The sequence below is a fragment of the Schistocerca serialis genome, chromosome 3 (assembly GCF_023864345.2).
Source record: "Schistocerca serialis cubense isolate TAMUIC-IGC-003099 chromosome 3, iqSchSeri2.2, whole genome shotgun sequence".
In the NCBI taxonomy this organism is placed as follows: Eukaryota; Metazoa; Arthropoda; class Insecta; order Orthoptera; family Acrididae; genus Schistocerca; species Schistocerca serialis.
Window position 1 is genome coordinate 893,613,511 of NC_064640.1, and position 25,184 is coordinate 893,638,694.

Sequence of the window (25,184 nt, forward strand, 5' to 3'; positions counted from 1 at the left end):
TGTATTGTTGGCTGTCAGTGTTGCAAACTATAACAGGAGTTCCTGCAGCCTATATTACTTACGATAATGCACTGATGGGAAAACCAGATGTAGCTGCCATATTTGATAGGGAAAACTCCTGCTGCTTCAGTAAAGAGGTTCCTTTGTGACAGTTGTGTACAAACCCTACAAAAGAAATGACAAATTGGTGCTCTTTATTGTGCCCAAAAAACTGAGATACTAGATCTCGGACATAGTCAAACCACGGAGCTTTGAACAGAGTTTGTGCCTCACTGTGCCAAGTGTCTACAGTTAGAATCTTGGGCTAGGTAAAATTTCCTCTGCCAGGCAAACTGTTGTAGTTAAAAATGTGTTAATGACAGAGATTGCTTATGGTTAACCCTGATTATAACTATTGAAGGGCAAGCCACTGGCCAGCAAATCAACCCTGAACATTTATGACATGAGCAGTCATCCGTACAGAACACTTTTTAACAATGCAGTGGCACCATATACGAGAGAGTTCTTTTTATTGTGGGATTTCAGGTTCATCTGTTATGCAAATAACTGTTTTCAAATTCCCAAATATGTTTCAACATCTTTGTGCTATCATCAGTGTGTACTTTTATTCAGTTCTTATTTTCTATATTGTTGGGTTTTGTAGAACTCTGTTCACATTATTATATGCTGGTAGCTGGCTATCTGTAAAGTTATTTTAGTAGTTTTTGTCCTCATCTGCATTCTCATCTGTTGTGGAAGTATACACAGAAGCATAGTACAGGTTTCTGAGTAACTTCCCTCACAAGTTAGACTTTTGAACTTCACAAACCAGTGTTTATGTTGGTGTTGTGTCTGATTCCTGTCGATGTTCATGTTAAAAAGAACAGTTCTTTTTATAATAGGTGGACATGAATTCCTGTAATTTAGTCTGCAAACACAGTTGTTGTTGGAACTTCAAAACTAAATGATTATTTGTCTTGTTCATTTACGAATGAAGTGTTTCCAGAACTGCCAAAAATGATGATGAAGACACGTATTTCATATTTGGCTTGAGGCAGCTTAATGTTTTGCAAAGGTAGCACACACCCTACAAGTCATCGATTTTACTCCTCTTTCACACATTTGTAGGACATAGATCGGTGTAGCAAATAATGCTCAATATGATGTGCTCCTCCTGCATTTTCAAGAAGTCGAGGGTCATAGTTTTAGGAGCCTATTGAACACCATTTGAGAATGCCAGATGTTGAGCAACAATATTTTCACAATCAGGAACTGTGGATTTAAGGCAGCAGGCTAGAAGTCTCCTAGAGTTATGTTTGAGGCTTGTCATCCCCCCCCCCCCCTCCTAATCTTCCACCAAACGCTTATATCACTACAATGAGTAGTTTCTTCAAGGAGGAACTGTAATGATATCCCCCTAATCCCTCTCCCACTCCCTCACTCTCCTGTGGCCTTGCTACTCTTTTCTGAGAAAACCTGTGGCGAGCATGGTGTCTCGAGTCACTGCATTATTTTTTTCCTTTCCAGTGTTGCAGTCTTACTTTCTGACTTTATCTTTTCTCATACTCTGTCTGTAGACAGATTGCCTATTGACAACCTAGCTTGTCGCAGGACTTTGATTATGGCTTTTCCCATTTTACTTATTTATTTTCAACCACTTACTTTCATTAAGTCCCCACATCCAGGTCTGTTCTCCACCTTTTCTAATATTGTTAGAGACATGTAGGCCATGCAAGGAACCTGACTACGCAGGGAATGCACTATTGAGGCCTGAGATATTACCTCTCTGTAAGTGCTGAGGAACAGGTGCCTGTCTGGTGGTATCAGGACTCTGGGCAGTGGCCGTCAGTCTGGCAATTGCTCTGGCTTTGCGATACTTGTGGGGAGAGCCCTTTCTAGGTTGTTTATGCAGTATCATGACAAATATCTCTCACAGTGGAAATACGACAGTCATCTGCCAGTGGCTGTGAGGCAACAACTAATGTCCGCCTGTTCTGCGATCTGTGTTAATTTCCATGAAATGCATTTCAGTTATGATCATCTCCAGTCCTTTGAGGATACCATGCCCTCTGTCAGAACCCCAGAGCATCTGGATGGGTTTACATGCTGGTTAACACAGATACTGTCAGTGAGTGAACCAGCCCGGGTGGAGGTAAGTGGTGGAGGGTAGTACTGTGTTGGTTTGGTAGCAGACTTTTGATTCACGAACTACTTCATCATCTTGATCTCTGTCTCTTCAATGCACCTACCCACATTTGTGTTGCCCATGACACTTCTTTGTCTATTAAACTTACGATCTCTTCCCTCAATCTCATGGCATCACTGCAATTGATGTTATACCTCAGTCTTTATGACAGTGATCACTTTTGCCAATCCAAATGCTGTATGGGCAGAATAATAAAGAAGCATTAAGTGGGTGTGATCTTCCACACACCAGCCAAGATGGCAGCTCTTCCTGGATCTGTGAAAGATGATCTGCTTTTACGAATTTATGAAATTCCTTGTCAGCATGTTAAAAGTTGCATAGAATAAACAATATGCTCTGTGCAAGAATGTTGCATCAAACACAAGCTATATATCTGCTTTCTACAGCCCAACAAAGCTGCAATGCCTGACCATTGTATTTCCATTGGCCATTGCATGAATTATGGGAAAGTCAAGATACTGTTCACAGCCTCATCCTACTGGTATTCAGTGATCAAGAAATCTGTCGAAATACAATTAGCAGACAATATGCTCAGCTGAGGAGATAGTTCGCACCTCGGCAAATAACAGAAACTACTCATTTCATGTCTGCGCTCTCAGAAAAATTATTGTTCTGAGTCTTTGCTGTCTGACATTCCAACACTTCACACATTTTAATAATTAACCCCATGATTCCTAAGCACATTAGATTCACTTCATCCATTTTAATAATTAACCACATGATTCCTTAGAACATTAGATTTGTTGACTCAGCAATTTTTTTATTGTGAGAAGCCTAATGAAAAATCTATGAGTGTGCTCTTGTGCCGACTGTCTTATCTCCGATGCACACACATTTACTCACAGTGTATCATTGTGACAAGTGGCTTTAATTCAGTGATGGCCTCACCTTGAAGAGCAAACATGACAACACCCCAAGCCACATGACCACTTCCATCATGGAATTTTTTACCATAAAAGGCATTCTTGTTGTTCCACAGTCCCCCCCCCCCCCCCCCCCCTCATTTGCCTCATCTGAGTCGTTATCACCTTTTTTCTTCTCCCGAAATTGAAAAATATCTTAAAAGGATGTCATTTTGTGATTTGCAAGAATATTCAAACGAATGTGATGAAACTGTTTAAAAAAAGGCCCTACCAATTGAAGCCTTTTGGAACTGCTTGCAGGATTGGGAATGACAACTCTGCTGATGTATAGCTGCCAAAGGGAACTACTTTGAAGGGGACATTGTTGTCGTTTGAAGAAAAAAAAAAAAGAAAAAAAAATGAAAACATTGGTAGATAAAAAATCAGTCTCACTGCTCTTCTCACACACTTCGTATGTGTATTATTGTGAAGTGTGTGACAGAGGGTACTTTTTACCATACTATATACTGAAGTTTCTTGTATTCTATCCATGTATTGAGAGTGGTAAGATTTTGTGTGTTTTGAGGGTTTTTTTTCTGCTACACATAAAAAGTCTGTAACCATTTGCACCATCCCTTGATGTTCCCTGTAAGTCCAACCTGATATGGGTTCCATACACTTGAATATTACTCAAGTATAGGGCATAAAAGTGTATTTTAAGTCCCCTCTTTTGTAGGCAAACTGTGTTTTCCCAGTGTTTTATCAGTTAACTATCGCCTGTGATTTGCTTCAACTACAACTGAGCCAAAGTGGTTGTTCTGTCGCACATCTCTACATATTGTTGAGGAAAGGGGAAAAAAGGCATGGAGAGTTAAAGCAGTCCTCATCACGAAGGTTTTTTCAAACAATTCAGTGCTGCATTAGGCACGGTCATATTGTAGATAGTATGCTCTTGGCCTCCTCTGACCTTTGAGATGACTAGATACAGGTGGACTCCGAACTGTGGTGCCATTTGGTATTTTTCACTTTAACAAATTATTGCTAGATATGAAAGAAGTGATAAGTGGCAGGAAAAATTCTTTGACTTTACTGAGATTTGAAAGCTCGACCTTTGGATTTACTGTCTGGCACTTGCTCACATAGCCTTCAAGGCACACACATTTATGATATGACTGACAAGGTGTGACTCATTAATCTTATAGTTAAAAGGATATCACATGTTTATGTTCCACGAAGTGCACCACTTTGTATTTAGATATTATGAGCAAGTTGCCAGTCTTTGTGCTTGACATATTTTGTCGAGATCTAGTCAGATATTGTGGTAATTTTTACCAGATCAAATTTCTTCATAAATAACAGCATGATAGATGAAAAGCTTGAGACAGCAACTATTATTATACTTGAATGCTGTCAATTTGCTGTGCTGGCCACCATTGTTAGGATTAAACTACCCTTTTATTTTATATGTTTCAGTACTACATAGTTTTGGCTGTGTAGCCATTCTCAAGTGTCTGTTACACGTATCAGCTCCAATAGTTTGGATTAGATTAGATTAGTACTTGTTCCATAGATCATGAATACGACATTTCGTAATGATGTGGAACGTGTCAGGTTAATAAAAGGTGTCTATACAAGATATTACATTAGACAAAATATTACATGACACTCAGTATTTTTAAATTTTTTTTTTGTTGGGTGTTAGGAAATTACCCACTTACTATATCCAACAATTCATCTTATGAGTAGAAGGAGTTGCCATTAAGGAATTCTTTTAATTTCCTTTTAAATGCTATATGTCTATCTGTCAGAATTTTGATGCTATTAGGTAAGTGACCAAAGACTTTTGTGGCAGCATAATTTACCCCCTTCTGAGCCAAAGTTAGATTTAACCTTGAGCAGTGAAAATCATCCTTTCTCCTAGTGTTGTAGCCGTTACACTGCTATTACTTTTGAATTCCTTCGGATTGTTAATAACAAATTTCATAAGTGAATATGTATATTGTGAGGCTACAGTGAAGCTTTCTAGTTCTTTAAATAAGTGTCTGCAGGAGGATCTTGGATGAGCTCCAGCAATTATTCTGATTACACGCTCTAGTGCAATGAACACTCTTTTACTCAATGATGAGTTACCCCAGAATATGATGTCATACGAAAGCAGAGAATGAAAATAGGTGTGGTAACCTAATTTACTCAGATGTATGTTGCCAAAATTTGCAATGACCCTAATAGAATAAGTAGTTGAACTCAAACGTTTCAGCAGATCCTCAGTGTGTTTTTTCCAGTTCAACCCCTTATCAATGCATACACCTAGAAATTTGAATATTCTACCTTAGCTACCGATTTCTGATCGAAGTCTATATTTATTAATGGTGTCATTCCATTTCCTGTGTGGAACTGAATATACTGTGTTTTGTCAAAGTTTAATTAGAGCCCATTTGCAGAGAACCACTTAATGATTTTCTGAAAAACATCGTTTACAATTTCACCAGTTAATTCTTGTCTGTCGGGTGTGATAGCTATACTTGTATCATCGGCAAAAAGTACCAGCTTTGCATCTTCGTGAATATAGAATGGCAAGCCATTAATATATATTAAGAACAGCAGAGGACCCAAGACCGAACCTTGTGGCACCCCATTCTTGATTGTTCCCCAGTTTGAGAAATCACCAGTTTTTTGCATATTATGTGAACTGTTTATTTCAACTTTCTGCACTCTTCCAGTTAGGTATGATTTAAACCATTTGAGCACTGTTCGATTCATACCACAGTACTTGAGCTTATCTAGAAGTGTTCCATGATTTACACAATCAAAAGCCTTTGATAGATCACAAAAAATCCCAACGGGTGACTTCCGGTTACTCAGAGCATTTAATATTTCATTAGTGAAAGTGTATATAGCATTTTCCATTGAAAAACCCTTCTGGAAACCTAACTGACATTTTGTTAAAACTTTATTTTTACAAAGGTGTGAAGCTACTCTACAATACATTACTTTTTCAAGAATTTTGGATAAGGCAGTCAGAAGAGAGATTGGGCGGTAGTTGTTGACATCAGATGTATCCCCTTTTTTATGCAGTGGTATAACAATGGCATACTTCAGTCTATCTGAGAAAATACCCTTCTTCAGGGAGCTATTACATATGTGGCTAAGAATCCCACTTATCTCTTAGGAACAAGCTTTTATTATCCTGCTGGAAATGCCATCAATTCTATGTGAGCTTTTATTCGTAAGAGTGTTTATTATCTTCCTAATTTCAGGAGGAGAGGTGGGTGGAATTTCAATTGTATCAAATGGTGTGGGTAAGGCCTCTTCCATTAACTGCTTTGCTTCTTCTAATGAACATTTAGATCCTATTTTCTCTACAACATTTAAAAAATTATTATTCAAAATGTTTTTGACTTCCAGCTTGTTATTTATCAAGTTCCCATTCACTTTGATGGTAATGCCGTCATCCTGTACTCTTGGTTGTCCTGTCTCCCTTGTAATAATAATCCAAATTTTTTTGATATTGTTATCAGTCAGCAACAAAAAATTAGGAGAAAAAAAATTGTGTAGTTGCAAATTTTTGTACAGTGTTTGGAGGATGTGTCATGAACAACATATTGAAAATCCCCACCGGTGGAGGGGGGGGGGTGCAGTTAAAAGTAATTTTTTTTTTTTAGAATAACTTAAAAACTGCATATTCCTGTAAAAATGCTTTCCAGTACAAAATTGAAATACATAAAACTTTATATGGGAATGGTGTTCCTCATTTTCTTTCTAGGACTAATAGTTTCCTCATTGCCTTGTTTCTTCTATTCATAGTACTGATAATATCATATTTGAAGAAAATAGGTTGGTTTGCATGTGATCAGTCTTTTTATAACTGGCGCTAGTTTCCACAGAGTAAGTCATTTTGTTGCAGTTAGGTCATAATGTTTGAACTCTTAATGTCTTCTAGTATTCTGATAAAACTAGATAAGTCTTTTAGGACTTCTAATACCTATAAGGTATAGCCTTATAAAAGGAGCTGTCCCATAACCCTATTTTCTAGTAGATAGTATGTTTGTTTCTGTGTTCTCTATAATCTTTCAAAGCTGGAAATACTTTTTCCATGTTGAGTATACAGTATCAGTCAACTGTATTTTTGCCATTCTCATCACCACTTAACTGCTTAATAGGCATCATGAATGATGTAAACACTTTTTTTAATCATGAAAAAGAAGTACAGGCGCAGTATCTCACTTTCATTTGTAAGCAATGAACCATAAACTGATCATTCTGCATAATGCATCTATTGTTTACTATGTATGTTAACATTTTATATCAAGTGAGATACATTTGTTTGCATGTTAATGTTCTTGGCGTTAATGTGCTTCCTTTATAATGTGTTTAGCTGTAACTTCAAATGTTAAGCTTGTTGCCAAGTTTAATCACCATGACATTTCATTTTATAGCTGTTATTTCTTGCAGGTACCACTTACCTTGGTATTTTCATAATACCATCAGCATTTACAGTTACTGTGCTTTCAAGAGCCTTCAGGGAATATAAACGTTCAGCAGCCTATCAAGCAGGTGAAGTTAACACCAAACAATACTAAGCTGTAATTCTCAGTAACTCGTGTGAAACAAGATCATGCTAAATGATTGTGAATATGGGGCTAACTGCCATGTTCAAATATGGAATCATTTATAAAATGTTTTTTTTTTTTTTTGTGATAACTACTGTGCACTATTTGAACTGTCTTTGTTTAGCAATTGAGCACATACATTTTCTTAAAAAAGAGTTTTCAAAGATTTTAAGATGGTCTAAAATTACAAATGATCTTTATGTAGCACTTTTTATGTAATCTGAAAGATTATAGGAGCATCAACATTTATTGTGGCAAGTTTAGTTTTTATTGATCTAAGAAGACTGTTAAAACAGTAATTTTTTAAAAAATATGTCTTTGGCTAGTACTTATAGTTAATTACTTAATATTATTATTATTATTATTATTATACGTATCACTCTACAGTGTTATTATTAGTATTATTATACGTATCACTTTATGAGAGTACAAATTAAAGCCCTTACTGATTGATATGTTATAAACGCCATTCAGACTATGGCACGAACTGAACAAATATCATTTCATGCTGTGTATTTTATATTTGGTTATTTTCTGTATTTTTGTTGTAATTATTTTCTAATTGTGTTGTTTAAATAAATAGGTTTAGGTTAAATGAGTGTATGTGTATTTAAATATTACCTGTATTCTAACATTGTTTTTGGAAACTCCACTTTAGTGTAAAGACTGCTTGTAAGAAAGACAAATGGCAAGCCTTTGCTCTTTCAAAGGTTGCTAGTCAACTGCATTGATATGATCTGTGTGTCTCCCAGCTGTGTGAAATGGGACACTAAATGTGTGCACGGAATGACCACTCCCATCATTAGTTTGATATTCATCTCATTTGAAATTAAATTTTTTGTTAGCAGCAGTAATTTGTACACCTTCCAAATATTTAAAGAACTTAATGCTACGCAATTACACAAATATATTTGAATCTGTGTTCACAAATCGGAAAGACAGATTATAATCTCGTGGAGAAGGAGCATTTGTTGTAACAAGCAGAAACATTAGATCCAGTGAGTCTAAAATAAATTGGACTGCAAACTAATATGGACAGGAATAATCAGGTTTGATTGACTTCTTTTATAAATCAGATGTTTCTACCAACAGATCCACACTCGTTGATCATATCATTATCCAAAGTAGCCTAAACTTGATATCATGGAAATACTCCCAAGTACACAATGGTGGTATCAGGTGGTGATTAACCTACCCAATATCAATTGGGAAAATGTACATTAATGTTACTGACAATAAGGACAAACAATGCTGCAAAATAATTTCAGACTTCATTGTCTGACAACTACCCTGAACAACTAGACAAACAACCCACAGCTGAAAGAAACATTTTAGACCTCGTGGCTACAAACAGAACCAATCTTTTTGTGTCATCAGTGAGAGAGGGATAAGTGACCATGGTGTTATGAGAAACAATGATCACCAAAAGCAAAAAGGTCATAACTAAAGTTAGGAAAGTATTTGTGACTGGCTATCAGCTTACTTAAAGGGTAAATTGAGAACATTTACTTCAGATCTTGAATATGGGGAACAATTGTGCATTAATATAACATGGTTTGCATAAATACGTATCAAGGAAAGTAATAAAATATGGCAAAGACCCAGCTTGGTTTGATGGTACCATTTGGAGAATACTGTAAAAGGAAAAATGGACTACTACACTGTCCATACAAAAGAAACTGTAGGGAAACCAACAGACAAAACTTAATAGTGCAAGAAAGCTTAGTCTCATGGCAGTAACACTGAATAAAATGTTCTTGTGCTTTCAGCCATTGAAGTTAAAACATCACTAACTTTTGATCAAGCACTTCTTTTCCATTGTCAAGTTGAATGACTGTAGATTGACTGCTGGTATGCCCTTATATACTGTAGCTGCTGGCTGTGATATCACTGGTGCTCACAACCTTGCCACATGTTAACTCTGCATTCGATGTGCCCGTTTCAACCTCATGCTCTCTGGGTGCAAGCCGTGCTGAGCTACAGGCTGCTGTCTTTATTAAGTAGCTAGTGATCCTTGAAAATTCTGAATCTGCCGGGCATCTTACATAACCTGAGAAAAAAGTCAGGAAATTCAAATGGAGTCCTGGAATTTAAAATATTCTGCTCTATTATTACTGTTTCATAATAAAAATTAAAGTCAATATTTTCTTTTCTTAATAAAACAGGCACAAAAAATTTTTCTTCCGTGTTCTCATTTCTCATTTTGTCGCAACACAACTTTGAAAGTTGAGAAGGTGTGGCCGAGAGTGTATTGGGAATGTCAGCTTAATGAAATAAAACAATATTGAAATTAAGTACTTTACGTGAAATTGTTTTATGTACAGTATAACAAGAAATGCTGTGTGTTAAATCTAGACGCTTGGTGAACGAGTATAGTGCATTGCTTTTTCCTTTATTATTTTCAGTTTTGATATACAGGGTGATTCTTATTAGCAGTTAAAAACCCTTGAAGTAATGTAGATAATGCTGAGACAAATAATTGAATATAAGACGTGAGGGCCACAAATGTCGGGAAATACCTGAAAAGTGGATGACAGATGTTGACCATGTGAAGTCACCAGATGACGTACCTCGCAGCACGTGCAGCAGTTGGGCTTGTCAGTCCTACCTTCACCGAAAAGTGGCAGTGCTACATATCGCTCCACTAGGCTATTCTGTTTTCATTCTTGAATTATCCAATTGATATGATAGTGCTGGTAGTAGCTATACAAGACTACAATGATTCGGGTTACATTTATGAGTAGACTAGCAGAGTGATGTGAAGCACTTACCTTTACCAGCGAGAGTAGGCTTGACAAGCCCAACGCCTTCACGTGCGGCAACGTACATCATCGTCATCTGGTGATGTCACGTGTTCAGCGTTTGTCATCCAATTTTGGGGTATATTCTGACATTTGCAACCCCATGTGTCTCATATTAAATTACTTGTCTCAGAGTCATCTACGTCATTTCGGGGTTTTTTAAATGTTAATAAGAATCACCCTTTATAACACTGACAGACAAACACCTTTAGAAAATTTGAATGTTTACAAACATATTTTGATAAGAAGTAGACTATAAGGCAGTATTATTTATATACTAAAACAAAAATAAGAGATTGATAAAAAGTAAAACTGAACCTTGAAAACATGGAAAAAACCTTGAATTTCAATTTGTGATTCTGCTAACCATCCTTTAAGGGTGTTGTCAGTGGTTTTTATTTCAGTGGGTTCTTGAACTAAAGAGTCCCAGAAGCCATTAGTGTGAATCAGGATAGAGGTTTTATCAAATCTGATCTGGTCACAATTTTCTAGAGCATGCTCAGCTAATGCAGTTTTTTCAGGGTAGTGTAGGCAACAAAATCTAATTCTCTTTTTTGCATTGTTCTACAATGCACACTGTTTGTCTGACAAAATATTGGGTGCATTCTCTAAGTATCTTTTAGATACCGCGTGTTCTGAGACCTGCCACACCTTTAACTGGTCTCAGTACTGTCCGTATTTTTTTATGAATGCCCGAAAATTGGTCTGATTTTGTGACTTTTCAGCAGGTGGCTTATCTTGCCAGACACGGAGTACTGATTGGCAGAAAAGCAAGTTTCTTTTCCTACTTCTTGTTGGTGGTCTTATTGCAGTTCTTGCGTGACATCACTTCCTTTATTTGATGACCATTGTTCCTAAAGACTTCAGATAGATGTCTCATCTCATGGGACAAGTTATTGGCTATGATATTGTAATTAAAGGATATTTCAATGTTTGTAACACAGTGTGCTTCTATGCTGGGTGGTGATGGCTGATGGCATCCAAGTACAGCTCAGTGTGCACAGGTTTTCTGTAGATACTGTGGCCAAGACATCAGTTTCGTTTGTGGTGGACTAGGATGTCAAAAAATAGCAGTGTGTTGTGTTTTTCTACATTCTCTGAACTAGATGTTGCTGCTAATGTTGTTGAGTTGTTCCAAGAACCAAATGACGAATGTGTTGTTAATGTATTGGAAGAATCAACTAGGCAACCACAACAGATGGGTATCAGTCAAGATGTCAGAGTAACATGTGGTTTTTGAAGAAGGGGAAAAGCCTTTTCTAGTAGTTGAAGGGGAAAAGTCTTGAGGATTCACTGATATGACATTCTAATATTAACAAATAGGCTCTTGCTGTGTTCGTACTGTGATGGCTGAAAGCAGTTTGAAGCTATAGCCATTAAATTTTCTCAGGTCATAGAGCTCTGTTATATGATTTAATAATTGTGGCACCCTCTTGGATAAAGTATTCCAGAGGTAAAATAGTCCCCACTCAGATCTTCAGGTGAGGAGTACTCAGGAGGACATTGTCATCAGGAAAAAGAAATCTAGCACTATTCAGCTTGGAGGGTGGAATGTTAGAGGACTCAGTTGGTTAACTGGGTTACAGAATTTAAAAAGAGAAATGTATAGGTTGAAGTTAGATGTAGCTGGACTTGTAAACTGTAGTGACAGGAAGAACAGTATTTCTGATGATGTGAGTAAAGGATTATCAACCCAAAATCAAATATTTCTGAAGAATATGAATAAGAACAGATGAACTATTATGAACAGCATAGTGAGCCCATTACCAAGGCCAAGATAGACACGAAGCCAATACCCTCAGTAGCAGTGCAAGTTTATATACTGCAGTTGATGAAATAAAAGAAATTATTCAGATAGTTAATGGAAAGAAAAAGTTAATTGTGATGGTGGACTGGAATTCAATAGTAGGAAAAAGAAAGAGAAGGAAAAACAGTTGGAGGACAAGGACTGGGGGAAAAGAATGAAAGGGGAATCCTCCAGGTAGAATATTGCACAGAGGACAGTTTAATAATTCATACCGCTTGAAAGAATAAAAGAGACCTGAAGACACCTGGAAGTTCCAGGTTGATTATGTAATACAAGAATTTCAAAACCACGTTTTAAGCTGTAATATATTTCCAGGGTTCAAAATGGTGCAAATGGCTCTGAGCACTATGGGACTTAACATCTATGGTCATCAGTCCCCTAGAACTTAGAACTACTTAAACCTAACTAACCTAAGGACAGCACACAACACCCAGCCATCACGAGGCAGAGAAAATCCCTGACCCCGCCGGGAATCGAACCCGGGAACCCGGGCGTGGGAAGCGAGAACGCTACCGCACCATTTCCAGGGTTGTTTGTGGACTGTGATCATATTGGCTATGAACAGCTGGTTAAATCTGAAGAATTTGCACAAAATTAAAAAATTAATTAAAAGAACCTGGTAGTTGAGGTTATCAAAGAGAGCATTGGGCAACAATTGACTTTAACAGGAGAAGGGACTACAATATAAGCTGAAAAGGCAAATTAAAGAGATGAAATAGTGAATGCAACAGAGGATCAAAGAGGCAAAAAGATGAGGCCTAGTAGAAATTGTTGGATAACACATGAGATAATGAAGTAGGCAGAAGGGAATACATAGACCTAAAAAATGAGATTGACAGGATGTGCAAAATGGCAAAGCAGGAATTGTTTGAGGGGAAATGCAAAGCTGTAAAAGCATGCATGACTATGGGAAAGATAGATGTCACCTATAGGAAATAAAAGAAATATTTGGTGAAAAGGAAAATAGCTGTATCAATATCAAGAGCTCAGATGGCAAGCCAGTATTAAGCAAAGAAGGAAAGGCTGAAAGCTGGAAGGAAAATATAGAACTATGTAAAAAGAAAAAGACGTATTGAAGACAAGTTATGAAAAAAGGAAGAGAACATAGATGAGGATCAGATGGGAGGTACAACGGTGAGAAAAGAATTTGAGAAAGCAATAAAGACATAAGTTGAAACAAGGCTCCTCGAGTAGACCTCATTCCCTATTCCTCCTGGTATGGAAGGTAAATGAAATATGTGAAAGACCTTCAGACTTCAAGAAGAATGTAGTGTTTCCAGTTCCAAAAAGAACAAGTTCTGACAAGTGTAAATATTACCAAACCATCATTTTAATAAGTCTTGTTTTGCAAAATACTGACATGATTTATTTAAAAAATAATTGAAAGACTTGGAGAAGCTGACTTTGGGAAAGATAAGGTTGGATTTGGGAGGAATGTAGAAACAAGAGTGGCAATACTGACTCTCACTTACCTTAGAGGAAAGGTAGAAGAAAGGCAAGCATAAGTGTATAGCACATAGAGATCTAGTGAAAGAGTTCGACAGTTTTGACTAGAAAACACCCTTTGAAATACTGAAGGTAGAAGTCATTAAATGCAGAGATTGAAGGATTATCTACATTGTGTACAGAAACTGGACTACCTGCCTGGATAGCCGTGCGTCTTTTAAAGCGATGCTTTCACGACATTTAGGTGTGCTACCCCGGTACTGGGCTAGTACACAATTCCCACCTTAGTTACTACATTGGCAAACATTCAGAAAATTTTTGCTCTGTTTCACATGAAAAACACTACAAGCAGATAGTTGCAGTACAAACATTCTGTCTCAGGTGATAAAGGGGTGATGACAGGAAGGGCATCCAGCCACCGTAAACTAACCATGCCACACACACTAATAACCATGCCGACCCTACACTGATGTGGGACAAAGGCACAAGAAAAGGTATTTGTACAGAAACTAGAGAGCAGTTATACTCGTAGACATTGATAGACATAAAAGGAAGGTAGTAGTTGAGAAAGGAGGGAGACAAGATTGTAGCCTAACTCCATGTTATTCAGTTTGTGCATTGAACAAGTAGTAAAGGAAATAAAGGAGAAAATTGGAGAAAGTAATTAAAGTTCAAGGAAAAGAAACACTTCAAGGTTTGCTGTTGACATTTTAGTTGTATCAGAGACAGTAAATGACATGGAAGGTCAGTTGAACGAAATGGACAATCCTGAAATATTCCACCACTGCAGCTTTTGAGGCTGGAGTTCTATAAAATCATTTGGTTACACTGTTTGATATATACTCGCTTCTGATGAGTCTCTGGCACTGCCCATTTATAACCATAAACTCGGTGTTTGAGTCTTGTCAAGTACAAGTGATTTCTCTATCAGCATAGAAAAGAGAGAAAAGTACGCTGTGTGTGCGTGTGTGTGTGTGTGTGTGTGTGTAAAACAGGACAAAGGTGAGGATCAGGTGGGAGGTACAATACTGCAAAAAGAGTTTTACAAAGCAATAGAGAGGTAGATTGAAGCAAGGCTGCTGGAGTAGACTACATTCCTTATTCCACCGTCTCCCAGGTCAGGTGGTGACTTTCCCATTTGCTAATTTTTTGTCTATGTGAGTTTCTGTTGACAGGTTCTGATGGACTTATATGACCCTTTTCTAAATCCTTTAACGTGATTTATCCAGGGTATAACTTGTGGAGGGAGGGAGGGGGGGGGGGGGGGGGGAAGAGAGAGGAGGAGGAGAGAATACATGTATATGTATTTTTATTTATATAAAAAAAAGATTGCTGTAAATTTATTTTATACATACACTTGCAACACATTACATAGTGTGTGAAAACAGTACAAGTAAACAGGGCACAAGGATGAAGTTTATTGTCGAAATGCTGATTATTTATCATGCTAAATTCACAGCAGTCTTTGGAAAAGTTGCAGAAACGAATTATAAGCTGCACAAAACACTGTTAGTCCAGAAATGCAAGATACCATGACTAAAAGAATACACAAGTAATGTGGTTTTGGTGGCAGGGAGATAACAGTGACGTTACATTGTACCTTGATGATACCAGTGTTATAATAAATCGCACTAGAGGCTAAGCAACACAAGAAACAGTAAATGATATTTTCCAAAGAATTATAAAGTGGTTCTCAGAACATGGACTCTCCCTAATTGTTAAAAAAAAAAAAAAACCACTACATTCTATTCTGTACAACAAACAGTCATACCAACAATTAATGTAGCACGTGAACAGTAGTCAGTAAATAGGGCAAAATGCTCCAATTTTTTTGGTGTACATATTGATGAAAACTTGAAGTGGGAGAAGCATATTACTCAGCTTCTCAGACATGAAGTTCAGCTACTTTTGTTCTTCGTACAATTGCTAATCTTGGTAATAAATGAAATCAACCTCCTGACATATTTTGCATATGCACACTCAGTAGTGTCCTATGGAATAATTTTCTGGGGTAAACTCATAACTTACAAAGAAAGTATTTACTACACAAAAGTGAGCAATAAGAATAATATGTGGTGTTTGCCCATGGACGTCATGTAGGTACATATTCAAGGATTTAGGCATTTTAACTGCACTGTCACAATACATATATTTGCTAATCAAATTCCTCATAAATATCCCATCACAATTGGAGAAGAACAGTGATGTTCATACCTACCAAACTAGAGGGAAATGACCTTTATCCATTATTAAAGCTGCCAGTGGCTCTGAATGGAGTTCAGTATGTAGCAGTTGTCCAATAACATAAAACGTCTGACAGGTAGCAAAGAAAGTTGTAAGTCTAATGTAAAATCATATTTCCTGGATAACTCCTTTTATTCCACTGGCGAATTTCTACTTTGAAACTGGAAGCCAGGAGGGAAAAAACCCTGGTTTTTAAGTGTAATTGCACGAATAGGACTATAATAATGTGTTCATTAATGTTGACACTAATCATGTATACATAGCATGTAAATGACTCGTTCCACATAATTGTGGTAAAAGAACTATTCAAATGCTATTTGCAACATGTAAGTAACTGTATTTGTTTCACAGAGCACATTTGTTTCTCATGGTGGAGGTAGAGTAAACAAGAATACAACCATAACATTTGCATTGGATGAACTTTGTATGTTTTTCATGTGAAGGGAAGACTGCAACATCAAACTTTCTGTGGATGTCACTCTTCCTGTAATGGAACACATCTGCAATTGTGTACATTCAATCACTTGATTATCGTCATGCACTCTCCACAGCCTGACAAAACACAGCTTTATTACAGGCCATCTGATACCGACAATCATTTATTTCGCCCCATCAGTGCTACATTACAACAGCAAGATTGTGCACTCCACTTTCATAGTAAGTTGTAACTTGTCTTGCATCCCTTCACTCATTAGAAAGCGAGAACGAGTCAATTAGTAGAAAATGATTGCAGTGCCACCATTCTCAGATTCATCATACTAGTACAACTGCATTGGGTAGGAAGAAGCCAATCTGGCAGTAATGTAACAGTGGCACCTGATTTGTAAGGTGTGCAACCCTCAACATTTGACTCATACTTTCTTCAATTCTGATCCCTAATGGCCAGGTGACTTGTCTACCATAGCAGTAATGTTGTCTACAGGCCATTGCATTGAGTTACGATTAAAATTCAGAGAACAATATGAGTTACCTGTATATTAACTCTAAATTGTAGTGTAACTTACATCATTTAAACAGCACATGACAAGAAACATCTCAGGAGACAAGAGTTAATTAACGAACATTGTCATAGTTCAGCCAATTTGCGTGAAATATTTATAAATCATATACCCAAACCTTCCTCATAAATCAGTGTCCCTTATTAGTGAAAAATGTATCAAATCTCTACAGTAGTTCCTGAGATTAGCCTTCACATACAGACAGAAAAACATGGCAGGGGACTTTAATTTGTAAGATGTAGTTATTTGTGATTGGTAATAGCCTCACTAGACATGATTGTGTTCTTGATGAAATGAATACACCTTCACCATTAGTGCATAGCCTATCCTTGTGATTTATATCTCAATGAGAAATTAAAAATTCGCTACTGTGAACTCCTGGTTTTACTACAGTTCAAAAGTGAGACGAATTTTGAGACATTTTAACATTTCCTCTTCCTGATATGCAAGGACGAATGGTCTCTGTTATCAATGTTATGGATATACTCCTCTCTTTGGATAAAGCACATAATTGAGCATTGCACTCTTGGAAGAGTTTATCTAACATATAAGAAACCCATGTGCATGTCAGAAGCACACTGCTACTGGAGTAGCCACTTTTCTTTCATGTTCTATGCCCCATATTCCAGACATCTCAGCATGATGTGCAACATGTCATTAGGTTCACAAATGAAATGCACTTTCCCCATGATAACTGGTCATTTACGTAACTAGGTTTTAGTTTAACTCTTAATCTGCAACAAAATTTGTCAAGTGTAGGCCAACCACTTACATACTGTCTACTCAGAAATTTATCTATGGAGTAGGAGGAGTTGTCAAATAGAAATGACTTCAGGTTGTTCTTAAAACTTTCATATATATCAGCACTTGTTCTTAACAAGGGAGGCGGTCAGATATTTGCATAGTTACATATTAGGTTCTGGGTAGTGGAAGCTAGTTTTGTTCTTAGAGTCATACTTAAAAATTCTATTATCATTTTCAGATAATGACCAATTTTTCACAATAAACTTTATAAGAGAGGGAATGTATTGTGAAGTGGTTGTTAGTATGCTTAATTTTCGAAACGAACATACTTACAACTCATTTCTTTGTTATGAATACTTTCTGCCTATGTGTGGAATTGGCTCAGAAAACTATTGCATATAACATCAGCAAATGAACGTATGCAAAGTAGGCTAATTTTTTGTGGTTTTCGTCACCAAAATCAGTCAAGATGTTGCTGTACTGAAGCATCTGAGAAGATCTTCAGCATATGATTTCCAAATTAAGTTCTGATTTGTATGCAAACCCAGGAATTTTGAACAATCATTTTTATTTAGTACAGTTCCCCTGCATTTTGTTGTTATGGATGAAGTTATATCTTACTTTGTACAGAACTGAATTACAGCAAATAAACAAATTTTTTTTTTTTTTTTTTTTTTTCCAGCCTTCAGTTGCAAGGTAATTTTAATCGTTTACCTAGGTTTCGATTCCAGTAATGGAATCTTCTTCAGAACCTATGAATTAAACCACATACGGACATATATTACTCACTAAAATGCATTATCTGTCTAATGATTGAATATTAAAGAAATTGTGATACTTACAAAAAATTAAATTATTTTGTGAGCCAAACACTGGCCATGTCACAGAGTAAAAATTAAAACATTAAAGACGCATAATCATAAAATTATGTCAGTCAAAATTAAAACCATTAAGGCGAATGTAGACGGAGCTACGCCGGCCAAAAATCAGGACGACACGTAAGCGGCTCGAAAACTAGGCGTTGTGAGCAGTTACGCGACGAGGCTCGGCCGCGGCCAAGTGCATGCGCAAGCGCAAGCGCAGGGGCGAGAGACAAACTGTCTCACAATTACTTAGAGCAAATATACATATAAACAAAATGTGACTAAAGCCGTCTTACAATTGGACAAACCTATCTATTGGTACAGCAACATTAAACAATTTACCTGAGAACAAACTACAAAGCCAAGGTATAATTTTTTTTTTTTATTTTTATTTTATTTTTTTTTATTTATTTATTTTTTTTTTTTCAATATTATAGTAAGAGGGCGTAGCCTCGCTACAGTAACTAAAAATTAGTGTCAAAACCATGCGTGCTAAGCCTAAAATGTCTTTAACATAAAAACGCCTTAGCAACTATGTGCCATTACCAGGCATATAACGAAATACAAAGACACACATGTACAATCGCATATATAATACAGGGACAAAACAGATAGGGAAACAGCATCGGCCATTCGAGGCGGACTGTTGGTTAACTCCACTGGAGTAAAGGTTGAAATCCTTCGAAATAACTTCTATTTTTTAATTGCAGCTGATCATTAAGTAAGTTGTCTCTATCAATACTAAGATGTTTAAAAATTTGCAATTCTTCGAGGGTGTCTAGCCTACATCCCTTTACTTCATTATGCAACAGCTCTGCGTCTTTTAGAGGCTTGGGAGCATGCGCCTTTTGGACCAGATGTTCAGCAAATGTAGAGCCTCGAGTTCCATCACCGCTTTTTGTCGGCAGATGCTCTTTAAACCTAACAGACAGGGCCCTTCCTGTCTGGCCAATGTAATAAGAAGGACATTCAGCACACGTGATTTTATACACACGTGACAGCGATGATTTATCATTACCTTTATCCAGGGAATGAACTAAGTTCTTTTTGAGGTTGTTGGTGGTAGAGTATGAAACTTTACACCCTAGGTTTTTTAATAAACGACCTACCTTATAGGATATGTTACCTATAAAGGGAACTGATATGTATTTCGTTGCCTGGTGTTGATTGTGAGTGTCTGAACTGGAAAGGGTGGTAGTCTTCTTTCGTGTTTTTTTTATTGAACAACTGTCTCACTATACTAGGATTATATCCATTATTCTGAGCGATGTTTTCGAGGACTTTTAATTCGTTCTGTAAGTTGACTGGCGAAAGTGGAATGGAAAGAGCTCGATGGATACTCGAGTGAAAAAAGGCCATTTTTTGGGCCTGAGGATGGGTGGAATCAGCTGGGATGATGATGTCGGAATAGGTTGCTTTCCGAAAAATTTTGAACTCTATTTTGTTGCCAATAATGGATAGAGTCAGATCGAGATAGTTTAAGGTCCTATCAGCTGTCTGATTTTCTTGCGTGAAACTGGTTTTTTCATGTAGGTTATTGAAAGTGGTAAATAACAGTTCTAGCTCTTCATGGGAACCTTGAAACACAAACAGCAAGTCATCTACATATCTCGCAAAGAATATTAAATTATTTGCCAAATCTGGATAATTCCGAAAAAACATCTGCTCCATAGAGTTTATAAAAATATCTGACATGATACCAGCTAACGGGCTGCCCATCGCTAGACCACAGGGTTGCGAATATATTTTATTATTGAAAGAGAAATAATTGTACTTGAGGGTGGTGCGCAACAGAACCATTAGTTCATCGATCTCAGGGGCCGATAATTTTTTATAGTGTCGCAAATTGGTTTCTATAATGTCCATCGTCTGTTCAACGGGTACATTAGTGTATAAATTTTTAATATCAAATGATACGAGTTTTGTGATGTCAGAACAGGCTAAAGTTTTAAGTTTGTTGGCCACGTCTACCGAATTTTTGACGGAGAAATTTTTTTCAAACACAAAATTCTCTTTCAATTTACGATGTAGGAACCTAGCTAGTTTGTGGTATGCACTTTTGGTACTGTCAACGATCGGACGGATAGGATGGGAATTTTTATGAACCTTAAACTGGCTTCTCAAAATAGGTGGTTTCGGATTCATGTTTATAAGGCATTTTTTATAAAACTCGCCGATTAACTTTTTTGTACTGCTAAGAGCCGACCTTATCTCTTTTTGGATCACGGGTGTGGGGTCCACCTCGATTGGCAAGTCCTCGAAAACATCGCTCAGAATAATGGATATAATCCTAGTATAGTGAGACAGTTGTTCAATAAAAAAACACGAAAGAAGACTACCACCCTTTCCAGTTCAGACACTCACAATCAACACCAGGCAACGAAATACATATCAGTTCCCTTTATAGGTAACATATCCTATAAGGTAGGTCGTTTATTAAAAAACCTAGGGTGTAAAGTTTCATACTCTACCACCAACAACCTCAAAAAGAACTTAGTTCATTCCCTGGATAAAGGTAATGATAAATCATCGCTGTCACGTGTGTATAAAATCACGTGTGCTGAATGTCCTTCTTATTACATTGGCCAGACAGGAAGGGCCCTGTCTGTTAGGTTTAAAGAGCATCTGCCGACAAAAAGCGGTGATGGAACTCGAGGCTCTACATTTGCTGAACATCTGGTCCAAAAGGCGCATGCTCCCAAGCCTCTAAAAGACGCAGAGCTGTTGCATAATGAAGTAAAGGGATGTAGGCTAGACACCCTCGAAGAATTGCAAATTTTTAAACATCTTAGTATTGATAGAGACAACTTACTTAATGATCAGCTGCAATTAAAAAATAGAAGTTATTTCGAAGGATTTCAACCTTTACTCCAGTGGAGTTAACCAACAGTCCGCCTCGAATGGCCGATGCTGTTTCCCTATCTGTTTTGTCCCTGTATTATATATGCGATTGTACATGTGTGTCTTTGTATTTCGTTATATGCCTGGTAATGGCACGTAGTTGCTAAGGCGTTTTTATGTTAAAGACATTTTAGGCTTAGCACGCATGGTTTTGACACTAATTTTTAGTTACTGTAGCGAGGCTACGCCCTCTTACTATAATATTGAAAAAAAAAAAAAAAATAAATAAAAAAAAAATAAAATAAAAATAAAAAAAAAAAATTATACCTTGGCTTTGTAGTTTGTTCTCAGGTAAATTGTTTAATGTTGCTGTACCAATAGATAGGTTTGTCCAATTGTAAGACGGCTTTAGTCACATTTTGTTTATATGTATATTTGCTCTAAGTAATTGTGAGACAGTTTGTCTCTCGCCCCTGCGCTTGCGCTTGCGCATGCGCTTGGCCGCGGCCGAGCCTCGTCGCGTAACTGCTCACAACGCCTAGTTTTCGAGCCGCTTACGTGTCGTCCTGATTTTTGGCCGGCGTAGCTCCGTCTACATTCGCCTTAATGGTTTTAATTTTGACTGACATAATTTTATGATTATGCGTCTTTAATGTTTTAATTTTTACTCTGTGACATGGCCAGTGTTTGGCTCACAAAATAATTTAATTTTTTGTAAGTATCACAATTTCTTTAATATTCAATCATTAGACAGATAATGCATTTTAGTGAGTAATATATGTCCGTATGTGGTTTAATTCATAGGTTCTGAAGAAGATTCCATTACTGGAATCGAAACCTAGGTAAACGATTAAAATTACCTTGCAACTGAAGGCTGAAAAAAAAAAAAAAATTGTTTATTTGCTGTACATTTCACAGTTGCTGACACGCTGCAATATGTTAAAGATTTGAGAACTGAATTACCTGTGTTCGTTCTACGTTAAATGAAAGACTATTTATGAGGAACCAATCTATAATACACTCAGTGACAAAAAAGTGAAGCAACCAGAAGACATGGTTGGATGTTATTGTAACTTCATGTACGTATGTGCCATTGCCGGGTGTGTGAATGATTAGAGTTGTGATTCTTGCTACAGAATGGCCACCAGAGAACATTAGTATTGTTCATTTTTAGTGTTGTTACCAGGCCTTGCAGGGTGTATAAAGGATAAGGGACACAAATAGTGTCAGATATTGACTGACCACTGTGAATGACACGGAAAATTTGTGGACTCCTGTGTGACTGCTTTATCAGCACCAGAAAGAGTTTGAAAAGAGCCTCATTGTGGATCTTCATTTGACCCCAGGGTTGAATTATAGAATATCCCAATTTGTGGGGCATTTAGATGTGACAGTGACCCATTGGGGGCTGCATGGGAATGTGAAGGATGGGATACTTATTGTCAAAGTTTGTCAACCACGTCTGAGCACCATACGGGGGGATTGCCATATTGTGCACAGAGTATATCGTAACCCTTTCACATCTTTGCCTGCCATCCAAGAACAAGTGATGGACTCCCAGCAAAATTATGTGCCATCCTGCACCATCCCACCAATGCCACAGCTCGCTTGTCCCAAAGCTGGTGCAGCCTTTGTGGTTGTCAGATTTACTTTCCCTATGCAACACTGTTGAATCCCTTTCTATATGAAGTCACCAGAACAGCTCACGTCAGGCTTTGCCTTTGAGTTAGTCTCATACCCATTAACTTTTTTTGTGACAATGGAATAATGCACTAGAAAATAAAATCAGACCTTTTTAAATTGTTCAGTCCAGTCAGTCTTAAATTTACACAATATAGACTTAGTCCTTGACGGTGTGTTCCTCTTACACAGAGTTGTGTGGAGTACTGATGGGTTTTCCTCCATCCTAGAACTGCATCAAAAAACAATTGGGGTCCAATTGCACCATAGTGTTTGGTAGATATCCTAAGGAGTGATCTGAGAAGAGCATAAAATCTGCTGAACATGCCCGAAGAGCCTGTGCTATGCCATTTGCTCCTGTTTTATTTGATGAGACATTGTCATCAGCTACGCGAGGTCAAACAGACCATTGAGGACATGGACCCCTTGATTGTTGACACAGCCATAGAAAAGTGCAGACAGGGAGGCAATGTCTTTACTGTCAGGGAAGATACTGATTTGTTGGTCCTGCTGACAGGCTGATCAGAAAGCTGATAGTAGTGAGCAGTAAGAATGCATCGCCAATATCTTTCTCATGAAACCTGTAAAAGGAAACCAAGACATTCATTTACGCCCATAACATTTCTGTGTGCTCTGAAGAAGTGAAAAAACGTGTTATTTTTCATGCCTTCAGTGGCTGTGACATCACTTCTACACTTTTCTGAAAGGGCAAAATGAAATTTATAAACAGATTAAAAAAAGAAAGAAAGACACTCAAACCTCCACACGTTGCTTCAGACATCGTGGATCCCAACGCCATTCTTGATAGTCACTAAGATAGGATTGAAGCTCATTGTGTGTTTGTATACGGGTTGCAGCTCCAAACCTTTGAATGAAATTTGTCTGCAACTGTTTTAGAGAGCTTTATTGGAAAATAACAACTTCAGTTTGGCATTTTTGCCTACGACTCAAGCTGTTGCTTGTCAGCACTCCATCAGGGTGTACTTACTGATGCAGGTCCATAAGAGCAATCATCTGGATCTACTGACATAGGAATGGAAGACCGCCAAAAACGGTCTGATACCCATTGCAACCAGCAGCACCCCAGGAACTGCTCAACAAAATATCGTGCACGTGCAAGAAGGGATGCCAAGCAGCTTGTTCCTGAGGGAAGTGTCTATAAAGTGCTCAGCTGTATTCAATGATTGCAGAGACTTACATTCCTTAATACTCTGACAAAAGAGGACACCTCCCTTGATTTGAGACAAACTGACTATAGTATTGGCATCAGTGACTTTTCCTCCCCAGGACTGTCTACCCTGAAGCACAGAAAAATATGAAAGAAATAAATTCTAAATGTTCTAAATGTATGGAAATAGAAAACAATAACTGCTTAAACAACATTTGTAGAAATGTCTCATCAATTTTATATTGTACTAGGTCTACAACTTTGCTTCCGCCATTTTTTTCTCGAAGTTTGAGACTTTATTGTGAAAAACTTACCAAAAATTTATGATTCTAAGTACTGGCCATCGTTGGCCACTGCCTTCTCCTATTTTTAGGGCAGCATACGAATCCCGCAGTGTATAAACTGGGCATCTTTTAAGGGGATCCATGAATCAATCCAGTTTTGCACTTGTTCATGTGACCGCAAGTGCTACTCAGCTAGGTCCTGTGTCATAGATCGAGAAAGGTAGCAGTCAGAAGGAGGAATATCTGGAGAATGCAGTGGGTGGGGTAGAACTTCCCATTTCAACATTTCCAAGTATGTATTGACGTGATTTTCGACGTGGGGTTGCGCATTGTCATGCTGCAAAATCATTTTTTCCTGTCAATCGCTGTAGTGTGGCCGTTTGTCTTTCAGTGCTCGGCTCAAACACATCAATTGTTTTCGATAACGATCTCCTGTGATTGTTCCCATCGGTTGCAGTAGCATCGAAAGCTTTCTCTCTTTCACAACCATGCTGGTCTTAAATGTCAAAATCACCATTCTTGAGGCATGGAAACCATTTTCTGCGAAGTTCTGGCACTAACAGGCATCTCATCATAAGTCTTACCCAGCTTTTTATGAGTCTCAGCCGCAGATTTCTTCATATCAAAGCAGAAAATTAAAACCTCCCGCAAGAGACGAGAATTGGGCTCAT

At 37.5% G+C, this 25,184-nt stretch overlaps 1 protein-coding gene and 1 long non-coding RNA gene across 7 annotated transcripts in view; one reads left to right on the forward strand and one right to left on the reverse strand.

Annotated features, from left to right (window-relative positions):
- Positions 1–25,184, forward strand: part of LOC126471137 (delta(14)-sterol reductase LBR-like) — an 887,948-nt gene that overhangs the window by 402,459 nt on the left and 460,305 nt on the right. For 2 of the 3 annotated variants that reach the window (XM_050099228.1, XM_050099230.1), the window contains one exon: positions 7,480–8,232. The exons of the other annotated variant lie outside the window; for it this stretch is intronic. In XM_050099228.1, the coding sequence (XP_049955185.1) occupies positions 7,480–7,607 (128 nt within the window). In that variant the 3' untranslated portion in view covers positions 7,608–8,232. Of the gene's footprint in view, positions 1–7,479; positions 8,233–25,184 lie in introns of those variants that run through there. 3 annotated transcript variants of the gene reach the window in all.
- LOC126471143 (uncharacterized) overlaps positions 1–25,184 on the reverse strand; it is a 611,803-nt gene that overhangs the window by 115,735 nt on the left and 470,884 nt on the right. For 2 of the 4 annotated variants that reach the window (XR_007586295.1, XR_007586298.1), the window contains exon 1: positions 18,520–18,694. The exons of the other annotated variants lie outside the window; for them this stretch is intronic. This is a non-coding gene — a long non-coding RNA (uncharacterized LOC126471143). Of the gene's footprint in view, positions 1–18,519; positions 18,695–25,184 lie in introns of those variants that run through there. 4 annotated transcript variants of the gene reach the window in all.